Source organism: Hesperophylax consimilis, chromosome 28 (genome assembly GCF_061612785.1).
Source record: "Hesperophylax consimilis isolate HC1 chromosome 28, BYU_Hcon_1.0, whole genome shotgun sequence".
Classification (NCBI taxonomy): Eukaryota; Metazoa; Arthropoda; class Insecta; order Trichoptera; family Limnephilidae; genus Hesperophylax; species Hesperophylax consimilis.
In genome coordinates this window covers 5,713,911-5,728,261 of record NC_142863.1, presented here as the reverse complement: position 1 = coordinate 5,728,261, position 14,351 = coordinate 5,713,911, and the positions used below count along the sequence as shown (strand labels likewise).

At 31.3% G+C, this 14,351-nt stretch overlaps 1 protein-coding gene across 4 annotated transcripts in view; it reads right to left on the bottom strand.

Moving 5' to 3' along the window:
- The window catches only part of LOC149410074 (CLIP domain-containing serine protease B4-like), an 85,630-nt gene that overhangs the window by 16,864 nt on the left and 54,415 nt on the right, over window positions 1-14,351 (bottom strand). For 3 of the 4 annotated variants that reach the window (XM_089648581.1, XM_089648579.1, XM_089648582.1), the window contains exon 12: window positions 7,921-7,948. The exons of the other annotated variant lie outside the window; for it this stretch is intronic. In XM_089648581.1, coding sequence (XP_089504707.1) covers window positions 7,921-7,948 — 28 coding nt within the window. The remainder of the gene's footprint in view (window positions 1-7,920; window positions 7,949-14,351) is intronic. 4 annotated transcript variants of the gene reach the window in all.

Genomic DNA, 14,351 nt, shown 5'->3' with positions numbered 1-14,351 from the left:
TCTGTTTGTTCTACTTAACCTCCCTTTTTCTATTGGTGTACTATTTCGTATGTGTAACTTATTATTATGATATTTTTCAATTTTTGTACTGTTTCGTATGTGAAACTTATAATTTTGAAATTGTATACCAATATAAAATTGTTCCTGTTAACTCCCACGCATGTTTTGTAAGTTCATCTCGTCCTACAATGAGTTTTGTAAGTCGTTGTGATTGCTCTAGCAAGTAACAAAAATAATATATATATTTTTTAAAGTCGTCCCAAAAATATGCACCTATTAATGTTGATAATCTAAAGTTTCTTTTTTTGTTCCTTCTTGTTTGTTCTACTTAACCTCCCTTATTCTATTTGTGTATGTACTGTTTTGTATGTAAAACTTATTTTTATGATAATTGTAAATTTTTGTACTGTTTCGTATGTGAAACCTATAATATTTGTTCGGGACGTGTTTGCCAAATATGTATACTGTATGTTGTTTGTGTCGCCATTCACCAAGAAAAACACCGCAAAATTTTCCAGGGTTGTCACAAATTTTTAATTTTACTCGAATAAAAAAATATTTTAAATAAACGGAAAATTAATAATTATTTTAATTAAAGTTAAATACTTTTCACATCAGGAAAAAATAATAGGCTTCTGCCGTGTGATACTCCTCAAAACAAGGTTCAATAGAGAGAGCTACTTTGCACTGTTTACACCGATACCTTGAAGCTTCATTTAGATCACTCCAAAGTCGATATAATCTGTGAACTGTGATATTATAATTTCTCTTTCAAGCTTTTTTGTGTCGTTAATATCATCATCACAACTTGTTTACAGTTCCAGACGCAGGTGTTTTTAGGTGCGAATAATATTTCGCCCGGCGACTGGCTTTGTCAATATTTTAATTTCGTTTTAGAAAATAGGGTTTTCGAACTGTTTTAGTCTTTTTGCCGCCTGGTAACAGATTGATGTATTTTTGAACTTATAAATATTACGATTTGGAAAAAGGGGACATCAAACTTGCAGGTGTTTACTTCAAGTTATTGACACAGTGGGTGGCAACAACTTAATCTAGTTGTATGATATGATGTTTGATACAAGTTTGATATTAAAATAACAATATAAAATTGTACCTGTTAACTCCTAACTATGTATTTTAAGTTCTTCTCATCCTACAATGAGTATTGTAACTCATCGGGATTGCTCTAGCTAGAAATATTTTATTTTTTTTAAAGTCGTTTAAAAAATATACACATATTATTCTTGATAATCCAAAGAATTATATCATCCAAAATCTCTTTCAGCTTTATATGAATGACGGATCGGTATTAAACGATGACAATCTTGTAAACTACCTCAGAATAATATTTAATAGCACTTCTAAAATTAACACGAAAAACAAAAATAAACCAGAGTGGATAAACGAAGACAAAAAGATAACCTTATAAAATTAATCAAAAAAGGAACAAATCACACCTGAAACTGAAAAATAAAACCAAATATGATCGAAAACAGAATTCCTAGAAATAATATTACTACAAAAGAAATTAAACTTAAAACAAACACACTTCGAAGATATTAAAAAAAAAAAGAAAATAAAAGTTTTAAAAAACTTGGAAGTTAATAAATAACATCATACAGACACAATCGAATACTTCTTGTAATAAATTAATCATTAATAACGAAATCATCACAAACAACGTTGAGATAAGCGACCACTCAAACAATTTCTTTTGTAACATTGGCTCCTCTTTAGCTGATTATTTTCATAACAAAATCACATGCAATCCTGGCAATGGAAAACATAAATGCATGATAACATTTGATCGTTTTATCTTCAACCTTTCTATAGAAATAGAAATAAGTAAAATAGTAAAATCCTTAAAACTAAAAGCAATTGCTGGTTATTGATACATTCAAATGCAAGACAGTTCTAAGTCTCTCCACAGAATTTTTTCCTATTGTATCAAAGTTAATTAATCAGTGACTTAAAGAGGAAACTTTTCCAGATAGTTTTAAATTTGCTAAGGTAATAACAATTCACAAGAGTGGGTCTAAAACGAATACCTCATACTACAGACCCATTTCTATATTACAAATCTGATCTAAAGTCTTCGAACGTGTAATTTACGAATGATAAAACAAACTTCTTTCGAAAAATCGTTTTTATGTAAAAAAAAAAACAATATGGCTTTAGGAAAACACCGAACACATTTTTATTTTGTAAATTTGCAAATTATATTTTGAGTAGGGGAGACCTGTACAAAACCGTATTTCTCTATAAAAGCTTTATTTCTTTAAATATTCCCGCCACCATTTCCGTCCATGTTAAGCCCCCAAATCAACGCATGTCAGCAGAAACTTGTTAAAACAAGCCTGCCCGATGGCGAGATAATACGCTTATTAAGTTTTTCGGTGATCTGATCTAATTTTACGGTTATTGAAATAATTAATAGTGAAGTTTATATCATTTGCAGGTGAGTGACATATCACTATACACATATACTATAATTATGTATATTTTAAATTTGATTAAGTAAAACATTTGGGTGATTTTCGTTAAAAGTTTAACATTTGTGAAAGAATGTGTGAATAGAAATTTCTCGGGCACAACCGTACGGGGTAAAACCGGCCAGTATACGATTTTGACCAGGAGTATTTTCGTTGAAGCATTTTTTTATGTGTTTACAGACGTTATCATCATGCCTCGTAATTACCAAAGAAAAACTACAAGTCAAGACTAGAATACGCAAAAAATTAGAATTAGAGTATCGTCCCAGGAACTATGGGTTACCTAAAAGCATCAGAAATCTACGGAATGCCGAAATCACTCGTTGATCACGTTCTTACCATGGAACGTCGCCTATTTGGGATAACTTACAAAGATCTTCGAAGCTTAGCATTCGAGTTGGCGGAATCCAAAAAAATAGTGCATAATTTCAACAAAACTGAGAAACTGTATATGGTATACGGTTTTACCCACCCCCCGGGGCAAAACCGGAAAAATTGGAGGCTTTTTTTTTTTAAATACATTTACGAATAAGATTTTATAAAATTTTCTATTACGTTTTGTTCCTTATTAAATTTATTAATAAAAAATAATTACTATCAACCTTATCTTATTTTTAATTACTGAACTACAGAGCTTCGGCCGGCGTGGTCTAGTGGTATACGCTTTTGACTACAGATCCGAAGGTCGCGGGTTCGAACCCGGCGTGCGCAAATAAATTTTATTTGATTAATTTGTGTTATTTCACAATTAATTAATTAAAAATAATATATAGTATATTTGCGGCACGTTCCAGAGTGGAAGATACTCTCAGTATCGCCCTGGTGTAAGACCACCATTCAGAATTGAAACGTTGCTTGAAATGGCTTTAGCCGTGTTTGGTGACCAGATCTGAATAGCCAGGTACTTCCCCACCTTCCTCTTCCCCATCTCCCTCCCCTCCCCAATACCCTCAGCCTCACAACATACCCCAATTGGGGATGCCATAGTCTCACTGGCTCCAGACGGGAGCAGTTGGGACTCTTGTGCGGTAATACTGTAAAAAAAAAAAAAAAAAAAAAAGCTATACGGTTTTGGACAGGTCTCCCCTACAATAATAATTGACCTTCAAAAAGCCTTCGCTTCAGTAAGCCATGATATACTTGGTATACAAAATTGGTATCGTTGGTCCTGCTCTTAATCTATTCAAATCGTATCTTAGCAACAGCTTTATTCGTTAGCATCAAAACTCAAAATTGCAACCACCTTCCAATAAATTATGGAGGTCTGCAGGGATCCATTCCAGGACAACCACTATTCCAAATTTATGTAAATGATATCTCCCAATTAGATTTAAACGGTGACTTTTTAATTACTTATAGTATTGTAATTTTCTACTGGGGTAAAGATTTAGAAATCTTACGAGAAATGCACAAAGAATACTACAAAAATATAACAGTTGGCTTCAATCAAATATCCTAACTATAAATATAAAAAGGATACATGATTTTAAGCTCAACCCGTAAAACCATTTCTCCTCATGTACCTTTAAAAATTGAAAATAACAACTTGCAAAATCCTGATACAGGAAAAGTATCTCGGGCTGTGCATAAGCACTTAACATTTAAACAGCATACCCAAGATATCAAAGATATTACGATAAAAGATAGGATCTTGAAGATTTATTTTATTTATTTCTCAAATTTTTCTACAAGGATCCCTCGGGAAGTTACTAATTTATCTTCAAGAAAAATAAAATCTGGTGCCTTCTGCAAAATTTGTAGTTGAAAAACGTTTTATAAAATTTTTAAACCGTTTTACATAAAATATTTTAATGGCTGTCCTGTTTTTATTAATCTTAAATTTACCTTAACCTTATCCGTGGGAATTCCTCTAAAAACATTTTAGATATGATAAAAGAATTAAAAAAAAAATATTATCATTATTATATGGGATGTTTCAACTTATATATATACAACTAGCTTTAACCGCGGTGTCGCCCGCTTAAGTAGTGGAGAGGTAGGTTGCAATAAAATAAAAATGTATTCAAGATGTATTTGAAGTGTTTTATTTTATAAAATATTATTTGGTAACGTGAGCCTCAATGGGTTTACAGCGAAAATTTTATATGAAAAATTATACGTAAATAAAATGAACTGCATTGAAATTATGTTAAATAATTAAGAAATAAAAAAAATTTGAGAACAAATAAAGTGATAAATATTTAAGGTAGTTTTAAAAACTAAGCAATGTGTATGTAATTAATAGTCTAGTATGATTTATGCACTATGTAGGTAATATTTTAAAATTATTTTATGTAATTTTTTTATACATAGGTACATTATTTTTTTTTCTTCAATCATCTTAATTTTGTTTGAGAAATGTTTTTTGTTTTCTTCATTTTTTGTGTCGAGTGTAAGATTTTAAATGCTTTTTGTGTCTTTCTCCAAAGCTTGTGCTTATCGACGGAGTTTTTTTGTGCTATAATATTCTCATTTTACCATGTCTTTAGGTACTTGTCTCTAACGGTGTAAACTTGTCTATGATATGAAATAAAATCTCTTCTGAAAGCATATTGGAAATTTGATTGTACTAAAGCGTGATAGACTGATGTTAAAATTTCCAATGAGAGAAAATTTCCAATGAGAGAAAATTTCGAATTTCAAAAATATATAAATTAATTATCTTATTTTGTTGACGGTAAGGTTGATTTGATCTTTCCAGTTTAGGTTCTTGTCTATTATTATTCCTAAGTATTTAATTTTATTTGAAATTTTCAATGTGGAACAGTTTATTATACAGTATTTTAATTGTGTTGTTTAAAATTGTCATGTGTAATTATGTCTAAATTTTGTGGAACGTCATTTGATTTTGTTGCAAATGGTACAACATGAGTTTTTTTGCTATTTAGAGATAGTAAATTTATGTCGAACCAGTATTTAAGAGTTTTTACATCTTCTGTTGCTTTTATTTTTACTAATTCCCATGTATTGTCACTTTCAATGATTGCTGTCTCGTCAGCATAAGAAGTTATACTAACATAAAGAGTTTGAGAAAATATCTCGTTTTAATTAAACGGGAATTCCTCCTAGTTGGGCAGTCAAAGTATTTTTTATCTACATGTGTCATTGTATCATCACCTGTACTAAATAAATAAATAAATAAATAAAAATAAAAAAAATTAGATGAATAATATTGGACCCAGTACCGTACCTTGTGGGATTCCATAATAAGATTTATCTTTATCGTTATAATATATATATTGTTTATTTTAACATATTGAGGGCGATTATTTAGGTTGTTTCTTATCCAATTTGCTAAATTCTTATTAATGTTCAGATTATCTCATTTTTCCATAAGTTTTGTGTGGAATATACTGTCGAAAGATTTTCTCAGATACCAGCACATTTTTTGCTCATGTCTAGGCTTTTGTATATGCGTGATGTGATATTTGCAATTGCATCTTGTGTGCTTCGCGATTTTCGAAATCCGTATTGGTTGTTGTGAAGAATTTTGTTGTTTTCAACAAATTCCATTAGTTGAGATTTCACAATTTTTTCAAATATTTTTCCTTTGTTTGAAATGAGGTAAATTGGTTGATAATTTGTATAAAATGGAATAACATTTTGGGTATTTCCACTTTCAAATATGGGTGAAATAATTGTTTTCTTATGATTAGACGGAATTATTCCATTTTTGAGACTAATATTAAATAGGTGAGTTAATGGTTTTATCACATGGTTTTAAATAGATTTGTATTTTTTATTTATTTATTGTTTTTGTGTTTAATTCGTACAACTCCATTTAATTTTTTTTAAATTTTATTAAAATCAAATTAATCATATAATTATTAAGTTCTACAAGTATTTTTTGGTTTTTGTTATTGTTACAGCTGTTTCGGCTTTCAAGGCCATTTTCAAACTGTGAAAGAAAATATTCCCTTAAGACCCGTTGTATCTTTTAAAAATGCTCCTACAACAAACTTGGTGAAAAACTTAACTTCATCTTCAAAAAATATACAAAATTTTCACCATCATTTTAAAGTCAATTGTAAACCAATGTTCTTTAACAGTTGAATTCAAGAAATATGTTGATTTGTCATTCCTTATTTGTGTTTTACTTAAATCTTGAGAAAATAAATTAATCAAATTGCAGTACTCTTACTGAAAATAGTCCACGAAAACGGAAAGACGCGCCCCCTCTAGGGTTAAAAATAGAGTGTAAGTGGGTGCTTAAAAAAAGTGTGATAGGGAAAATATAATTTATAATCGTGCCAGATTAGTTAGGGTATAATCTGAAAAAGTTATATTAATGATTGTGCTCAGAATTTCTCTACTGTAGGGCGACACACTACTTTGAGGTTATTATTTGCCGTCTGAGGATATACCAGCAGACATACTTACTAAAAGCTTGGCTTTAGTGAAAAAATATAAGTTTGTTAACATGTTATGCCAAGCATCGTAACTTTATTTTTTATTTTTTATATTAACTCCACACAGGAGGCCCTGAAGAAAATAATTTTCCTCTGGGCCTATGTCATCTTTGGGGATGCTGTGTGGAGGGTTTTTTTGTGGAGATGAAGGAGTGAACATGGGTCTTGAAGAGTCCCATGTTGTAGGAGGGAGTAAACACAGAGGCCTGCAATTCGTTCCACAACCGAGCGGTTGAACTTAAGAACGAATCGTAGAAGCGACCCGATCTCATGTGACAAATGTCAACCGTGTACAAATGTTGGGCGCGCGTTTGGCGTGTATCCCGACTACGCACCGGTTCCGAAGGGATCAATGACGCTAGTTCCTCAGAGCATCTTCCATTGTAATACTGATAGAACAAGGACAGCATACCTACCTGACGCCTGTGCTCTACAGTCCGTTTGTTAAGATTGGGGAATCTATCAAACGGACCGCCCGTTTTTGCACAGAGTCAAGGGTTTTTTTCAGGTATTTAGGGGCTCCGGACCAGATATGGCTGCCGAATTCGACAGTAGGGCGCACTAACGGTGTAAACTTGTCTTTAATATGAAAAAAAACCTCTTCCGTTTTGTCAGCCTAGCCAAGCACGTTGTTTCATTCAGAACTTAATCAATGTCATATTATTAACACTATGTTTTGTATATACGCTCGTCTAACTGGTCTATTAGTGTTAGTTTGTGTTTGTTGAAATTTTATTTTTTAGTCAATATGTAATTAAGTAGTGTTTTTGTGTCTATTTCTTTATGCAATTTACATGTAACAAGGCGAGAAGAAAATAGGTTTTGTCGGCAGCATTGTCGTTATATAGGTAGACGAGCGAACTATCCGCCAGGACAGGGCAATACATCGACGAGATTACGCAATTTACACGAAAATCCAGCGCAATTTTGACTGGCAAGAAGTTGTCATGTGAACGTCACCCCAAGATTAAAAAAGTGAGCACTACGTAAATATTGTTAAATAAGCTGAGAGAACTAACCTTGGTCTAAAAACAGCAATTCCTGGCGCTGAAATAATAAAAAAAAAACATTAATTTATTTATTAAAAATATATTCAAAATTAATGTGAGCACCACTAGAGATAAACCATAGGCATAAATCACATTTTGAAATAACCCCGAAATCGCCAATTTACTTAGATAAGCTGTAAGAAGCTTCTATATTAAAAGTTACATCTATATTTCCTGGGCTCCTTACAAGTTAGTACTCCATACTGTACACTCTGTGCATTTTCGCAAGTATGGTGAGTTTTAAGTTAACCTCTGAGTTCTGTCTAGTCTGTGATAATTCATAAGCCATGTGGAAGTCCATTCAGGACTATAGGTCCTGACACTCCAAAAGCACGCTCACCGAATTAAGTACCTGGTGTGCGCTTTAGTTCCTTCAACCTTCCGATAGCTGATGACGCTGCTGACCCAAGAGTTGACTGTCGTGAATTGGTATTTTCATTGGTATTATTTTTGGTAAAATGAAATATGATCTTGTGATGTTTACAAAGTTATTGTTTAATTTTAAATGAAATATGATCGTTTAGGAAATATGAAGATTCGCAAGGACGCAAGGCGAAATCAAAAACATGAGTAACGAAGAAAAGAGCTTGAAAAGAATATATGGCATAAAGTGAATGGTAGAAGAATTCGGTGACGCCCACCTAAACATGTCGGCTAAAATCAAGAGTCATAATTTATAATAAAAGAGTATGAAAGTGAAAGACGAATGAAGCGTGACGACAGAGTTGTATGGCTGTTTTTCCTATCTGCCCACTTCTTCGGGGAAACGGCATGATGGATAGTTGTGCAGCTATCCTGGTCAGCATCACTAAAAGCACGAATACCTTCAGCGGACGGAAGGAAAAACCAGTGATTTTGTAATGCACGCAAAGAAACTTACATACAAAACGCTAATGTCACGCTATCAAAAAATTAGCCTGACATTCGTGACAAAAACAACAAATGATATTTTTGTAAACAACAACATGTATTTTTGTCCTGGTATTTCCCAACCTTCCCTGATAATGATCTTATTATTTGATTGTTATTCTTAGGTCAAGTGGAAAACTCGACTCTTAAAGATAACGGATAGACTCCCCCTTCCATTCGACACTGCGTTTCCAAACGAAGGAACCAAAGATCCGGAAGAAGGTGGTTCTCCGGTTCTTAAACGTGTTGAAAATCGTTAAAGCCAGCGGGCCAGACAGAATACCTGCTCTGGTCCTTAAGAAGTGCTCTGCAGAATTAACCCCGGTGATCCCAAAATTATTTCAACTCTCATTCAAAAGAGGAAAGGTGCTAGATCTTTGGAAAAGAGCGATCGTCTACCTAATCGCTCCGATCCTTTCAATTACCGCAATTTAATAAGAATTCTATGAAAGTGATGTTTTTCTAATATCACAATGTTTTATGTACGTGTAAGTAAATATAAATCATTTAAATCAAAATTTATATTGCGCAATTAATTATACTCATTTCTCTGTGAATTATTAAAATATTTTTTATTCTTTTTTTGAATAAAAGAGATTAAAAGTGAGGTGACAGTTAGAAATGTTTGAAAAAATGGAATGTGTTTTAAAAATTTCGCATTCTCTCAATTTTTCGACGTTTGGAGTAAAAATATGTTTGTTTTTTTTTCATATTTGAAATTAAATAATATTCAATTAATAAACATCAAAGTCAAATTAAAAAAATCAAAAAGTTAAATTTATCTAGTTTCTTAAAATAGCATTTTGTTTTACGGCATCTTCAATTTGGGAGGCGGGTTTGGGTACCATCTCCCCGGGAACCGTTTATTGAATAACCAACACCTCTGTCATGGATCATCTCAAGTGGTTTGTTACGTTTGGTGACTTAGTAAAGGTGCCCGGGTTCAGGCTGGTTTGGGGACACCTTTTGACCTCTCCAACTAACCTCACTGCGTCACTCCTGGACACACTGATCCCTGGATTCCTACCCACCCCTCATACCCTTTTTCTTCCCGAAACTTCCTTTGCATCCTTTCCTTAACCCTTTGATTATTACGAGACCCAAATTGTCCCAAAACAAATTAGAAACCGAAGAGATCTTGTATCTTAATATACAAAGCTTGCCTGCACACCATGAAGAGTTACAAATTTTACTCGAAGAACGAAAACCTCAAATGATCATGCTCAGTGAAACGCATGTCACAGAAGAAATAGAAGAAGTTGAAATAAAATTTACGAACGATAAGGTAATAAGATGTAATTCGAATAGTCGGCATACAGGCGGAGTAATAATTTTACTGAAAGATAATATAAATTTTGAAACAATTTCTAACGAAAATCACAAAAAATGTACCTGGATCTTAGCAATAAAAAATAAGAAAGGATTTAGACCAGGAGTATACTGCGTAATTTATCACTCCCCAAATGCCAGTAAAAGTGACTTTATAAATTATTTTGAAAACTGGTGTTCAAATTTTTTAAAAGAAACTGATCTCAATATAATTATTGGAGACTTTAATATAAACATGAAATGCGAAACAGATTTTTATACAAAGAAAATGAAAAGCATCATCAATATTACAGGAATGAAACAGTTGGTCAAAGAATACACTAGGATAACACAATCAACCTGTACACTCATATATCTTGTTTTATCAAATGATTATGAACTAAATGTAAAAATATTAGATACACCTAAAATAACAGATCATAGCATCATTAATATAGTGATGGCAAAAAATAAAACATCAAAAATATCGAAAAAGTTATTAAAAGAAGAAACCTGAAAAGATACGATAAGAGTAAAATGATTCAAGAATTATTGATTCAAGATTAGAAAGATGTAAATAACGTAGATTTTCACAAAAATGTGAAACTATAATAACCAATATGACTGATGCAATAAATAAAATAATGCCTGAACAACGTATAGTAATTAAAACCAATAATCAATGGTATTCCAAAAAACTAAGACAAATGCAATATGAACGAGATACTTCTTATAAAATAGCAAAAATTACAAAGGATAACGAACATTGGAATAAAACAATTCGAAACAAGTACTCAAAACTTATAAAGGATACAAAAAATTAACATTTCATCAACAAAATTCAACGGGAAAGGGGAGATCCAACGAAAATGTGGAAAACACTTAAGTCAATGATGAAAAATAAATGTGAAGATGTGGAAAAAGATATCATATTCCCAACCGAATTGGCTGGCGAAAACAACATGGCTGATAAGTTTAATAAATATTTTTTGACAAGTATAGAAGAAATTAACAAAAATATCCCAATCATAGAAGAAGAAGAAATTTTCAATTTTGAAGAAAAAACTTGCGAATTGAAGTTTAAGAAAATAGACGGCCAGAAACTCCAAAGAATACTGTCCAAAATCAAATCAAAGCCCAGCCAAGATGGGATCACTATTCAAATATTAGAACATGCATTACCTGTAATAGGAGAAGAGTTTCTTAGTTTAATAAACGAATCGTTAGAAACAGGGAAGTTTCCTGAATCATGGAAAACGTCTATGGTGATACCGATTCCAAAGATTCTGAACACAAAAAAATGTGAAGACTTTCGACCTGTAAATATGTTACCAAAATATGAGCAAGTGATGGAATACATAATTAAATCTCAACTTGAAGAATACTTGGAAAATAATAGCATCCTTTGTGACGAACAATCTGGATTTAGGAACAATAATTCATGTGAAACAGCGTTAAATTTAGTAATTGATGATTGGAAGGAAGATATAGATAAAAACTTGCATATTGTTGCGGTGTTTTTAGATTTTCAGAGAGCTTTTGAAACAATAGATAGAAAAAGAGTTATTAAAATATTAAAAAAATATGGAATAAAAGGGAAAGAACTGGAATGGTTTAAAAACTACTTAAGCAACAGACAACAAACAACAAAGATAAGAAACAGTATATCAAATCCGATTGAAAATAAGCTGGGTGTACCGCAAGGATCTGTATTGGGTCCGATATTGTTTATACTCTACATAAATGATATGGTAAAAATATTAAATCATTGCAAAATAAGACTGTTTGCAGACGACGCACTAATTTATATTGCAGAAGATAATTTTGAGAAAGCAATCAAAAAGATAAATAGTGACTTAGAAACATTGTCAAAATTGCTCAAACTAAATAAATTAAAACTAAATGTAAATAAGACAAAATACATGCATATAGGCAGAACAAATACGCACGAGGAACCAAAGGTTTCTATAAATGGAGAAATCATAAAAAAAGTGGAAGAAATTAAATATCTAGGTGTTATTATAGACTCAAAATTAAACTTCTCAAAAAATGCAGACTATACAATTAAAAAAATTGCAAAAAAAAATCATTTCTTGGTAGAATCAGAAACAAGGTAAATAAAAAAAACATGCCAGATAATATACAATACAATTATATCACCACACTTTAATTACTGTTCAAGTATTCTTTTTCTCTGCAATAAAGAGAAAATGAAAAAAATGCAAATACTGCAAAATAAAGCAATGCGAATAATACTTAAGCGCTACATATACACACGGATAAGAGACATGTTAAAGCAGCTGAATATTTTGACGGTGAAGCAAACTGTGTATTTGAATGTACTTATTTTTATACATAAAATTAACTTAGAGATGATGTCTAAGGAACTGAAAAGAAAAATAAATTACAATAACGAGATACACGGACACGGGACGAGAAATTCTAAGCAAATTAGATTGCCAACAAGAAAAATAACAAGCACCCAAAAATCTCTGATGTACCAGGCCGTTCAACTCTATAACAAAATCCCGAAGGAAATTGCTGTGATAGAAAATATTAATAAGTTCAAAAATGAATTAAGAAAATATGTCTATCTCAATTATTAATGTTTCTTTTTTTTGTGACTTTAGTGAAATATTTAAAGAAAGATTATGTTTGCCAAACAATGTACATGTTTATATGTTTATAAAACTATTAGCACACACGAAGATGTGAGCTAACTTAAGATTAATAAATAAATAAAGTAAATAAATTTATTTATTTATTTATTTATTTATTAGATAATTAGACAAATAATTACATACATATTAAGGAAGCTTTGGCTGTCCAACTAGGAAATTTTCCCGTTTTAGGACAGCCAAATTGCCTGGTTTAGTTAACATTTGTACACGCTGCTGTTATGAATTTATTTCCATACTTTACATTAATAGTTAAGCTAGTAATATATAGTCTATATACATATATATTTTTCAAAGTAATCAAAATAAAAACTTTTTCAGACATATTTGTACACCCGAATATTAGTTTTTTTTTTTTTTATGAAAACACGTGATAAATGTTATCAAGGTACATGTAATAATATGCATAATTAATGAACACTGTATCAGGGTACATGATAACATATTGAATTAATTCAATTTATAGTTACAATATAAGAAAAATATTAGGTGGGTTTCTTAATTTGTTCGCTGTTACTATGCTGTGTATTAATTTACATAATCAAGGTACTTATAATATAATATACATAATCAAGAAAAATGTAAGCAAGGTACATGAAAACATATTCTCTAAACATTATCAATCACAAAAATTATTAATCAGATGCATGTTAGGAATTTTTTATAACTGCCAATAACAATGAATAAATGTGAGTACAGAATTTTTTTGTTTATCTGTTGGTCATCATAAATTCGCTTTCTACTCTTCCTAAGTCTAGAAGCCAATCTTTAACTAATTTACGCAGAATGCTTATGCTTTTCGATTTCCATAAATCGGGTAAGAGGTTGAATAATTTTGGACCAAGGTAATAGAATTGTCTTTGGGCAAAGGATGTCATAGTAGTAAGTGGAACAACTGGATTCCTCCTTGAATGTCTAGTGTCGTGATAATGATCAATGGAAGGGTAGTGGTGACGTTGTTTTTGAGTGTGTAATATAATTTTTTTTATGTATAGTTGCCTTACATCAAGAACTCGTATCTCTTCGAATAATACATCAAAACATCAGATGCCGTTATGAATGCAGGTAGCCGATAATGTCCCAAAGCGACCTTACATTATTAAAAGTTAGATATCTCTCTTCCTCTCATACAAACATTTGTGATTTTTTGATGTCAGAAAGAGAACAAAATAATGTTGTTTATTGTCTTCGGAATGTCAAAGCTATTTACCATAGATATTTTACAAATGCGACCCAAAGTGACGGATTCATTACGCGCCATTTTTTGAAAAAGTCGTTTATCTCTTGACAGTTCCACGCAATAGTAAACAGTGTTTTAGTAAAAAAAATAAATTGAAAATGTTCAGGCAAACCAACTTTTATTTGTTAATCATTACATTGTTAACGTGTTTATGTTAAATTTGGTAGATTTTGTATTATTATAATGCAATTAATGTCGTACAGAAAATTTAAGTTATTTAAATTACGACAAGCACATTTTTTAATTCATCATTGCTAATTGAATTC